Source organism: Caretta caretta, chromosome 14 (assembly GCF_965140235.1).
Source record: "Caretta caretta isolate rCarCar2 chromosome 14, rCarCar1.hap1, whole genome shotgun sequence".
NCBI lineage: Eukaryota > Metazoa > Chordata > Testudines > Cheloniidae > Caretta > Caretta caretta.
Window position 1 is genome coordinate 14,627,199 of NC_134219.1, and position 12,143 is coordinate 14,639,341.

At 46.4% G+C, this 12,143-nt stretch overlaps 1 protein-coding gene across 1 annotated transcript; it reads left to right on the forward strand.

The window, feature by feature from the left end:
• Positions 1-1,021: 1,021 nt before the first annotated feature.
• OTOP2 (otopetrin 2) lies at positions 1,022-6,511 on the forward strand. The gene is made up of 6 exons (XM_048817392.2): positions 1,022-1,427; positions 1,934-2,070; positions 2,804-2,862; positions 3,726-3,856; positions 4,488-5,383; positions 6,341-6,511. Exons 1-6 carry the CDS (start codon positions 1,022-1,024, stop codon positions 6,509-6,511), a joined length of 1,800 nt encoding a protein of 599 aa, XP_048673349.1.
• Positions 6,512-12,143: the final 5,632 nt, after the last annotated feature.

Below are 12,143 nucleotides of genomic sequence, written 5' to 3' on the forward strand. Positions count from 1 at the left end.
GGATCAGTTCTGGGTCCTGTTCTGTTCACTATCTTAATCAATGATTTAGACAACGGCATAGAGAGTACACTTATAAAATTTGCGGACGATACCAAGCTGGGAGGGATTGCAAGTGCTTTGGAGGATAGGATTAAAATTCAAAATGATCTGGACAAACTAGAGAATTCAATACGGACAAATGCAAAGTATTCCACATAGGAACAATCAGTTGCACACATACAAAATAGGAAAAGACTGCTTAGGAAGCAGTATTGCAGAAGGGGATCCAGGGGGTCATAGTGGACCACAAGCAAAATGAGAGTCAACAGCGTAACGCTGTTGCAAAAAAGGCAAACATCATTCTGGGATGTACTAGCAGGAGTGTTGTAAGCAAGACACAAGAAGTCATTCTTCCACTCTACTCTGTGCTGATTTGGCCTCAGTTGGAGTATTGTGTCCAGTTCTGGGCGCCACATTTCGGGAAAGATGTGGACAAATTGAAGAAAGTCCAGAGAAGACCAACAAAAATGATTAAAGGTCTAGATAACATGACCTGTGTGGGAAGACTGAAAAAATTGAGGTTGTTTAGTCTGGAGAAGAGAAGACCAAGAGGGGACATGATAACAGTTTTCAAGTATATAAAAGGTTGTTACAAAGAGGAGGGAGGTAAATTGTTCTCCTCAACCTCTGAGGATAGGACAAGAAGCAAAGGGCTTAAATTGCAGCAAGGGAGGTTTAGGTTGGACATTAGGAAAAACTTCTGAACAGTCAGGAAGCTTAAGCACTGGAATAAATTGCCTAGGGAGGTTGTGGGGTCTCCATCATTGGAGACTTTTAAGAGCAGGTCAGACAAATACCTGTCAGGGATGGTCTAGATAATACTTAGTCCTGCCATGAGTGCAGGGGACTGGACTAGATGACCTCTCGAGGTCCATTTCAGTCCTATGATTCTATGATTCTTTGATTCAGATGGAGTGATCCTTTTATTTCTGGGGTTCTGTTCCTGACAGCAGTAACACTTGGCTTTGGCATTAGTTGAACCATGACAGAGGAGCCCGTGCGGACAGACAGCGAGATCAGCCGCGAAGACTCCATCATGGGCTCCGGTCAGAGAGAAGACATTGCCAGCAGGGCCTCCAGCCCAACAGGCTCCTTGGGCCACCATCCGCACTTGCCCCCCTCGACACACAACCCCAAGGAGATCTGGAAGAAAGGAGGCCGCATGTTCTCAGTCCTGCTGGCCGTCAATTTGGTGCTACTGGCCTGCACCCTGGTGAGCAGTGCGGCCTTCAACCAGGTAGCTGTGCACGACTATGACGTGTTTTTCCTGCTGACCATCATGATGCTGATCTGTATTGCCTGGACACTCTTCTACCTCATCGTCACCACTAAGCGCCAGGATGCCATCCTATACAAGGACTCCCATGCAGGACCTGTCTGGCTGAGAGGTAGAAAGCCACCATGGGTGATACCTTGGGGTGGCGGGGGGGGGGGGGGGTGGAGATGGGATCCCATACGAGCTAAGCACTCTGTGGGCAAAGCATTGCCCAGATGGCCTCCTAGGGGCCCTTCTCAAAACATCACTCACAGAGAACTACAAAAAGTTCCTTTCCTTAGTGCTCTGGGTCTGAGGGTTTGACTGCTCCAGTGATCAGTCTCATTAACCTGCTGAATCCGGTACTTACACAGGAGGGTTCTCCGACGTACTCTGTTATTTTTCAGCCTCGTCATTCGCCATTCCAAGGGCTGTTGGTGCAAAGGATTTGTAGGCTTTAGGGTAAAAAGAAAACTGGGACTACTATAAAGGGGAAGCCCAAAACGCCATCTGCCTCTCCATGGCAATGCCATTTCTCTCCCTCCACTGTCTGTCTAGACAAGTGTGGGCTCACCTACGTCTACCTGTCCACCCCCACTATGTGCACGTCATCTCTAATTGCCTTTGCTTCCTCAACAGGAGGCCTGGTTTTGTTTGCCATTTTCACCCTCGTGATGGACGTGTTTAAAACTGGGTATTACTCCAGCTTCTACAACTGCCTGTCCGCCATCAAAATTATCTACCCTATCGTGCAGGCTGTGTTTGTGATCGTCCAGGTGAGCGTGGGCTCTTTCAGTGCCCGGGGGACAGGTGGGGTGAGCTCAGGGACAATGCTTGACCTTCCCGGGGTGCAGATCACTCTTGGACCGGTCTCTGCCCAGCGAGCTTAGCTCACTCCTAGATCCATTCTAACCTAGCAGAGCAAACTCAGCTGACTAAACTCCTCAGGGAACACACTTCCCCGTCCGCCAAACCATATTTGATCTGCAGTGACTTGCTCTAGGTCACAGTTCATAACTCTTTTCCATACTATGACCTGCTATTATTTGCATAGCAGGACTGGTCACCTGAACCCCCCAGCCAGGTTCTAGCCAGGACTTCTCTCCCATTTAGCAACATGGAAAGGGCAGGATGCCCGTAACCCCTGATATCTGTTCATGATTGCCTGTGGGGTCTCAACCCCCAGGTTGGGAACCCCTGATGGATGTCAATACTGTGGAGCAGAGAGGGCTGGATGGGAGCAAGGGATAAGCAGGAGCAGCCTGATGTGCAGCAATGGTGGGCAGAAGAAGGAGTTGCGGAGGCAGAGTAGAGAGCATGGGAGGGCTACAGCACAAGGCAAAGTAAATGGCAGAGGAGCGACACGGTTGGGAAAATGGGCCCAGTGCAGCAGAGAATAGGGCAGGGCCTGACTTTCATTCTGCAGAGCATGGAAGTGACCGGGTCTGTTTCTAGTCTGACGCTGCCTCTTTGAGGGTCAGTCTTAATCAATGCTTATATTTCTTCCAGACGTACTTTCTGTGGATTTCTGCCAAAGACTGCATTCACGTGCACCTGGACGTTACCAGGCGAGTATTTCTCCCAGCTGGGCGTGTCCTCTTCTGCACTGGTCCCCATTCCTCTGCCGCTGCGAGCCTCCCCTGCAATTTGCTGCAGCTACAAGGCAGAGCCAGGGTTTTGGTTTGAGCGCCTCTCCAATGTAATCCCGGCCCACGCAGTGCGGCACTCTGTCCCCCTTTAGTGGTGGTTGACCCACAGATAGATGTTAATGAGCCGGCTACCATGGGCATTCCTGTACTAGCAGCTCACCCTTTAAGATCCAGAAGCAGGAAGACTGATCCCCATGCAGAGGCACAGCCTTACACTAGCACATAATACTTACATTTTAAAAAAAAGTCCTGGTCACTTCCCTGGTACTAGGAAGGAACACAAAGGAGCGTCAGGAAGATCAAAAGGCTGATGGAATGAGAAACCAGACCTCAGATGATCATATTCACTTTCGCAAGACTGGATCCACCTTTCTGGACAGGCCAACCCTGACCAATTACTCTACATACTTCCATCCACACCCTGTGACAGACTGAGCCAGAAACAGTGAGAGACGAGACTTAGTTGGTGCTTACCGGGCAGGGTAGATGGTATGAAGAGTGAAGGGAATGAGAGAGAGCAGTTAGGGCAGCAGACAGGGAATCAGGACACCTGGGTTCTCTTCCTGACCCTGCCACAGACTCCCTGTGTGACTGGGGGAAAGTCACTTCCCCTCCCTGTGCCTCAGTTTCTCCATATATAAAACAGGGATACTGATACTTGCCTGTCTCACAGAGGCAAGGCTTAATTCACTCATGTTTGAAGAGTGCATTGAGGCCTAGAGAGGATAAGTGCCAGAGAAGCAGACTTTGCCTTGATTCTATCTGTCTCTTCTCTCATACAGGTGTGGCTTGATGCTGACGTTGACCACTAATCTAGCCGTGTGGATGTCGGCTGTAACAGACGAGTCCGTGCATAAATCACACACAAAATTCCAGAATGTAACAGAAGGAACACACAGATGGATCATGAAAGGTAATTTGCCCATTAGTAAACCCAGCTAATTCTGGACCTGAGGCTACGGAGTTAGAAGTCTTTCTCCGGATCAGAGTCTGATACCCTTACTCCGTCTCAGTAGCAATTTCATTGATGAGTGAATGCAAGGGGACTGCCCAGAGTAAGGTGCTATCTTGTGTGAGTAGGGGTATTCCAATCTAGACCTTAGCATTCGTGTCTTGCTTTGTGTCCAGCAGGAGTCATGGGGATGGAGAGAGAACCTAGAATGAACAGAAGAGGAGGAGGGGAGAGGAGGAAAAGAAAAGGAAAGGAAAGAGAGAGAATGAAAGAAAGAACCAGGGTGGAAGACGAAAGGAAGGAAGAAGGGATTCGAGACAGGCCCAGATAAGAGAAGAATGTTCACTAAACCAATTGTTTGACAAGGGGGAAAGCAATTCCGAAAGGCAGAAACCAAAGGGAGGCTGAGGTTTCAATGGGCGGACTCTCAGTGTCCAGGCAACCCTGGGTTTTGGGGTCATGAGATCTACTTGTATCTTTGGTCCTGCATTTTAGTGACCATCATTCTCCAGAGTGAGGCTCTTCAGGTCTGTTAAAAAGTGCTTGTTCCCCACAGTAACAATGTAACATGTATGTGTTTTTCCTGTTCCAGCTGGAACGGCAAGTGACTCAATAGAAGGCTGTAGTTGTACCAGTGAAATTTGCAAGATCTTCCAGAGTGGCTATTTTTGGTTGTATCCCTTCAACATTGAGTACAGTCTCTTTGCCTCTGCCATGCTGTATGTGATGTGGAAGAACGTTGGACGCCTCATAGACCACCACACCCACCATATCCACCACCTGAAGTTCAGGCTCTTCAGAAGGACCTTCTTTGTGGGCATCATTTTGGGGCTTTTGATACTGGTGAGCGGCCTGGCGGTCCTTATTGTTTATGAGGTGCAGGTGAATGCCAGTGGCCAGCCAGACAAAAAAAATGAAGCACTCATCATGTATTACACCTTCAACATAGTTTGCCTGAGCCTGATGTCTCTTGTCTGCATCGGAGGTTCCATTGTCTACAGGTTTGATAAGAGAGACATGGACCACCACAAGAATCCAACCAGGACTTTGGACATGGCCTTATTGCTGGGGGCTGCCGTGGGGCAATATGCTATCTCCTACTACTCCATTGTGGCTGTGGTGGCCAGCACTCCAAGGGATGCCATAAGTGCCCTCAACTTGACCTACTCACTGCTGATGATCGCCCAGCACACCTTCCAGAACATCTTCATCATCGAAGGCCTTCATCGGCAGCCCCCAGAAGATGACCACAAAATTCATCCTCACCAGAAGGACCTATATGGACTCACCTTTGTCAACATCAATGCCGTATCCCTTCGCGTCCCCGAAAGCAGCAGTGCCCTGCCATCTCCCTTGCCCCATGGTCAAGGTGCAGTAGCAATTCAGCCTTCAGACGTGGTACAGTCCATAATGGTCCCCAAGAAGGTGAAATGGAGGAGGAAGTTCCTAAAGGAGATTTCCTTGTTCCTGCTCCTGTGCAACGTAATTGTAAGTGACAGTCAGAAAGGGATTTTTTGGGAGGTGGGTGGGTCAGTGGAGGGCAGGAAGTCATGTCCAAGAGGATGTGGTCTAAGGAAAATGTTCCTTTTTCTTACCTTAAATCTCTCACTTAAATCAGAAGATGCTGCACTGAAGTCAGTGGACTTATTGGAAAACAGTCTCTGCTGGTGTAACTAGGCACAGCTCCCTTGATTTCAGTGGCTTTTTGCCCATTTATGCCAGCAGAGAACCGGAGCCCATAACGTTGTAGAATCAGTGCGAAGGAGAGGAGAATCGGGGCCCAATATTTTTCATTAAGCTTAATCCTTTGATGCTATCTTTTTAATGTAGGGAAAAGGCATTTAGAGCCTGATCTAAGCCATTTTGTTATATGTTAGACAGCAAAAGACATGATATCAGGTGATCAGTATTGAAGTATCATGCGTGAAATCCTAGCTCCATTAAAGCCAATGACAGAACTTCCATTGACCAGGATTTCACCCCATGGGTCAAATTGTACTCTCAGGATCTCTATTGACAGGTGTAGCTCAGAGCAGAATCTGGCCCCGAAGAGCTTCACTTAGAAGCCTGCCTTTGATTAGCAATTACACTTGATTAGCAGCCACAATTTTCATTGTAAGCCCTAAGGGAAGCCAATTAAATGTAGCATGACCCCCTTCCTTCCCCCGCAGTGTTTTGAAGGCATTTTGATTTACAGGAGAGCTGTGGAGGAAATACAGACATTTCACAGGAGCTACGGCTTCTGAACAAACCAGGCAGAGGCGATTTAGATAAAGAGCCTCCACTCTTTTTCTGTCTCTAATATGGTCCTGAATTTAGAAGATTTATCCTTTCCCTTCTCCCTGACTCTTCTGCCCTTTGAAGCTCTTAGCAGCAGCTACAGCTTCTCACCCCATCCCATCCCTCTCACTGAGACTGTCACGTTTGTTTCCCACCTCCAAACAGCTCTGGATCATGCCAGCATTCGGCGCCCGGCCGCAGTTCGACAACGACAAGGAACTCAACTTCTACGGCTACTCGATGTGGGCTGCCATTGTGGACATTTGCTTGCCCTTCGGGATCTTCTACCGCATGCACGCAGTGGCCAGCCTACTGGAGGTCTACATCATGTCCTAAAAGGAAGAACACCTGCTCTATCAACCCACCTTTCCCGCCCCGGGACTGAAAGTCTGAGCGGCTGTACTGAAGGGTTTGGGGGTTGCATGCATCTCACGCCCTAGCGATGAGAGGGCATTACTGCACCACCGTGGAAATAATCCACTCATAGTCCCAGATGTTGATTTCTACTCATGTATGAGTGCGCGTGTTTGATTTCAATTATTGCTTTAAGTTCTAAGGCTTTTAGAAAAGTGGAACGTGTACAAAGTAGGGCAATGAAAACCACGTGCAGTTCATTCAAATCGATACCCCTTCCTACTAAGGGCCCGATCCTGCTGCCTGCTCCCAATGTCATTGACTTCATTCTCCCAGGGGGCACTCAGTACCTTGTCAGAGCCCATCTATGTGCAGGCTGAATTCCGTTCGCTTTAAGAGATCCATTGGCTTCAATGACATAACTCAGGTGCGCAAGGCAAATGGGACACACAGCTACATCCCACTGCTGGGAGAGCCATTGCAAAGGAGAAGAATCAAGCTCACAGACATGAAAACTGAACTGGTGGATGTTGAAGGCTTTTGGAATCACGTTAGAATTCTCTTCTTCCCACTATCCGACCACAGTCCTGACGGCTTTGCAATACTGTCTTTGATCACATCCCCTTTCTCCTCATTGAGACTGTATAGCTGCTGATCAGCCAAGGCCCAGAATGACTGAAAGCATCCTTATTCCGGACAGCACCTACTCATGTGCTGAATTCCCACTGAAGCCAACAGGCCCTTAGCACATGGTTAAGTGCAGTCCTGAATAGGAATAGACTTAAGCACGTGCTTAAGGTCTTTCCTGAATCAGGGCCGACGGTTAATTCTATTACGAGAATTAAAAGGATTTTTTAAATAGTTTAATGATTTTTTAAAAAACATATGAACTTATTTTATATAAAAAAATTATTTATTGATTTTCAGTGTAACAATGAATGGCTAAATGTTCACAGTGCCACACAATGCACACATTGGAGATCCAATTCATTCTACAGGCCAGATTTCCTGACCTTAGATGAACACACAGGGCTGCCAGTGATTTCATTTGGAGACCTGTGCATCAGAGAGTGGAACTGATCCATATGGTATCTGCCTAACCTGAAGCAAGCCTCATGAACTCTAAACACGCCATGCTTTGTTTGGCTGGTGCATATAAGTATCAGCAAATGAGTCAACATGGCACAGCTCAATGTCTCTCTCTTACAAAGTTATGTTTGTAAGAAAGAAAGAAAGAAATTTCATTGTACTGAAGAGGAAAATCGCAGAGCTGATGAAAATTAACAATCATTTCCTGAGGCTATTTGTATATTTCTCAAATAAAAGAATAAATGAAAATCATATTACTTTACTGAGCAGAGTTTACTTTTCACCAGCCAGCTAGAGTAACGTGTAGGTTTGGTCCATGGAACACCAGAGTGAGAGGGAAGAACAAAGATTTTGAGGTGGTTGAAATATTTTGCCCCAAAAAAGAGTTCACATTTCAACAATTCATAGATTTTAAGGCCAAAAGAGACCATTAGAGCATCTAGTCTGACCTCCTGTATATTGCAGGCCATAGAATTTCACCATTTACCTCTCTATTGAGTCCATTAACTTGTGTCTGACAAAAGCTTATCTTCCAGAAAGGTGTGAAGTCTTGATCTGAAGACATCAAGAGAGAGATAATTCACCGCTCCCCTTGGTAGTTTGTGCCAATGGTTAATCACCCTCACTGGTTAAAATGTGTGCCTTATTTCTAATTTGAATTTGTTTGGCTTTAACTTCCAGCCATTGGATGCTTTCCTTTTAGTTTTTTTATTAAGGCAAAGCTACACTAAAATGTTAGCCTACAACATCATATATTACATATTCAGGATCAAGTTAATATTCAAAGAACCTGGCTAAAGATTCTGACTTGCTGGCTGGGGATCCCTCTTTTAAATACCCGTCCTCTTTTTAGTTCTCCTCTTGTGTATGTCCTTGGTGTGAAAGCTTTTCCATTACAAGAACAGTCTGTATTTTACTATACCACAATTCCATAGGGTGGAGGTGTCACATTTTCCCAATAATTTGCAATACAGCGTCTAGCTGCTAAGAGTGAAAATGAAAGTCATTTGTTGTTCGGTTTAAAATGCTGATTCTTTCCTAGATCATTAAGCAAGCAGGTCAAGGAGGGATCTCCCAGCCATTGGTTCTTGTAATGCCTTTCTCCACTAGACTCAAAGCCCATTAGAACTTTTTTCAAGACCAGCTCTTCAGAGGTTACAAATTAACATGTAAGAGAAACAAGTGAATGAACTGAGAACTGGCTGGACGAAAAAAAACCTAGCCAGAATCTTAAGTTCTCCCTCTGAAGAATTTACTCCTGCTGTTGAATTGTACTTTCCTTATTATTTGCCTTCAGAACGTGTTACCCTCTGTCAAGTTTACAGGACTAGCTATAACTCTGATCCCTCTCTGGTCTCTCTAAGTCCACCCCCACAGGAATCGGGACCCAGGCTTTCCGCTCTCTTTGGGCTACAGAACCCTGTGCATCAACTGTACTTACCCAACAGGCCCGACTGAGTTCAGGTACTTGCATTTCTCCCCTTCAGGAATTGCCACCAGTGGTGTATAGACTTAAAACAAATGTATTGTTGATTTAACCACAGGAACACAACGCATAACATAAGAGAAAAAGGATTTTAAAACAAAAGGTCTTCACACATCTATCTTAACTACAGTCCTAGACGCTGGCAGACCCTAACCTCTGAAGACCTGGATCTCAGCCTCCAAAGCTCTCCTACCCCTTGAGCAAGTGCCTGTCTTTTTAAACCCTTCCTGGCTCCTTTGTTGCGGTTTCCCAGGCTTGGACTGCTGGCCAAAACCTGTCTGCTTAGTCTGCTGCAGGGGGTCAAGCCAGGGCATCAAAACTCAAAGTAGTGGCTCTTGAATAGGCTCTCAAGTAGAGCTGGGCAAAATTTTGCCAACAAATCTTTTTTTCACCCAGAAATGCAGGTTTGGGTGGACCAAAACGTTTCACAAATGTGTGTCAAATTAGTCAGATTGTTTCAGTCGGAAAAAAAGTCTGGAAAAGTCAAAACTTTCCATTCGGACATTTTTGAAACGAAACCTTTTGACCTTCTGATTCAGAACAACTTTGTTTCAAATCAGACTTCATTTTTATTTAAAAATAATAATAAGGTTAGAAAACCCTCCAAATCAAACCCTTTCATTCAGCCCAAAGCAAATAAACATTCAACTTTTTTGGTCACCAAAAAATTTGGAAAAAAAAATTCATTCAGGTTGACCCAAAATGAATTTTTTTTCTCTCATAGTTTCAGTTCTGCCACCAAACCAAAAATTAATTATTTGTACAGCTCTACTCCAATGTTTGCTTGAGAAGGAGATCTCGGAATCCACCTCCTTCCTGAGTGTGGGCAAAGGCTGTTTGTGGCTGAGATAAGTCTGTTTTATTGCCAATCATTGGCCACCATTGTCTGCTATTCAATTGTGTTAATATGTCTAGCTATAAACAATGATAGGTGTGTTATTAACACAAGATTTTTAAAGCCCATCTTCCCTTTTTGAGCCCACAGTCAGGCAGCTGTCCGAATATGACATTTGCACCTATGTATAATTCTGTGTGTAAAAAAATAAAATAAAGTCCAGGTAGAGAACAGGTAGAAAATTTCTAAATATATAATTTTGGGCTCTCACGTATAAGAGAACCAAAAAAACCAAAACCTCTTTCCCATAATGAATTGGTAAATGTTTATTTAATGCTCAAAGGGATTTTTACAAGCATTGATGGGCATCAAACTGCACTGTCTAGCCAGTTTAGAAGACACTCTGCCTGCAGGCAAAGCCAGAGTCTCTGCCCAATTAGTTAAACACAGGCTCAGTCTAGCACATCAGTTGCAACTCACAATCACGTGTAAACCTTTCACTGGCCACAAGCCCTTCTAGCCAATACGAATCCAGAAACTCACTCCAGAACTCTAAGGTAGCTCAACTGAATACGACCGTGAGACAATTAACCCTTCAGTCAATATTTTGTTGCAGCCAGAACAGTGAAAAGGATCAGTAACGGATTCCACCCCCAATGATGATTTTTTCATGGCAAATCAAAATGTTTGATACATGAAGATATTTATACATTCCCCATTAGTGACAGAGCACCTCACAATCTTTCATGTATTTACCCTCACACAATCCCTGTGAGGTGGAGCACACTATTTTACAGAGGAGAAACTGAGGCACCGGGTGGCTGAGTGACTTGTTAAGATCATGCAGGAAGTCTGTGGCAGGGCAGAGACTTATACCTAGGTCTCCTGACCAGCATCTTAACCTCTGGACCAGCCTTTCTTTCACGGTATCTCCAAGTACAGCCATTTTGGAATGAACAGAAATCAGATCTCCATTAGGGGCTGCAGCTCCTGACAGCATAGATGGGAGATAACCAAACGTCTGCATGGGACACAAACCAAACAACTATCACATCAAACAAAGCAATTATGAGAGCTGAAGGGAACAGAGAAAAAGCTGGAGCCTCACCCTTACGGTTCGGTTGCTAAATGCAGAGTAAAAGGAGCCTGGTTTTCAGTGGTGCTGAGCACCAGCGCGCTCCCATTGGTGTCAGTGGGGTTTGCGGGAGCTCAGCACGTCTTAGAAGAAGGCCACTGTTTAGCCTGAATTTGGGTTGAGGAGCCCAGGTTCACCCGAGTTTCAGTTTGGATCTGGTTTTCACAGCTGGGCCCTCCCCTGTTCACAGGCCAAACCAGCTCCAGTTCTAGACAACCCTGAACTCCATCCAGATGCAGAGCTGGGTTTTACGGCTTTGGCCCGGTTCTACCCAAACCTGAAAGTCCCAGCCAGGTCTAATACAAATCCAGCTGTCAGGAGAGGACATGAGTCTCCCCTGAGCCATCAAACACACAAAAGCCAGGACCTTTCACCATGTAAGTACACAGCGAGGGAACCAATCTAAGAAAGAGATGGAGATAAGAAATTGCTTTATGGCAGGTGAACAATAGGGAGAGGAAGAGGCTGTGATTAGGGCCCGACCTGAGCTATGGTGTCGTGGATACAGCGAATCTGTCCTTCTTCCCTGATTTCTGAACCATTCCTTGTTTCCTAGGTCAGGTTTTGATTTAGTTGAAGGTGAGGAAGCAGGAGGGGGAGATAATCACAACAGCTCAGCAGCTGGGTGGGAGACGTGTCCAGTCCACTGGCCACGGAAGAGGTCGCTGCTCAGTGCACGCAGGGAGCGGGGAGTTGTCAGGTTTGAAGTCTGGGAGAGTGGGGTCGGGGCAGGGTGCTTGTGGAGGGCTGAGGGGTTGGATGTTTGCTGGGGAGGGGGTGGCCGCTGGGAGGGAAGTTCACCAAAGGGCTGTAGGTGGGTGGATTCAGCTGCTTGTGGTGGGGGAGAGGCCAGGTTGGGTCTTTGCTGAGGGGTGGGGAAATCAGGCTGGCTGCTTGGTTGTGGACAGGTGGGAGCCAGAGGTGAGACCTGGTTCTTGTTGAGGACTGGCTGGGCGGGAAGAGGAGCAACTCCAACACTGGGCCATTGCTCCATCATTTTTGCTCACTAAGGTGGTTGGCTCCCCTGCCTTCGGCTGCAGCGAAGGGAAGGGTGCATGGAGAGTTCTCT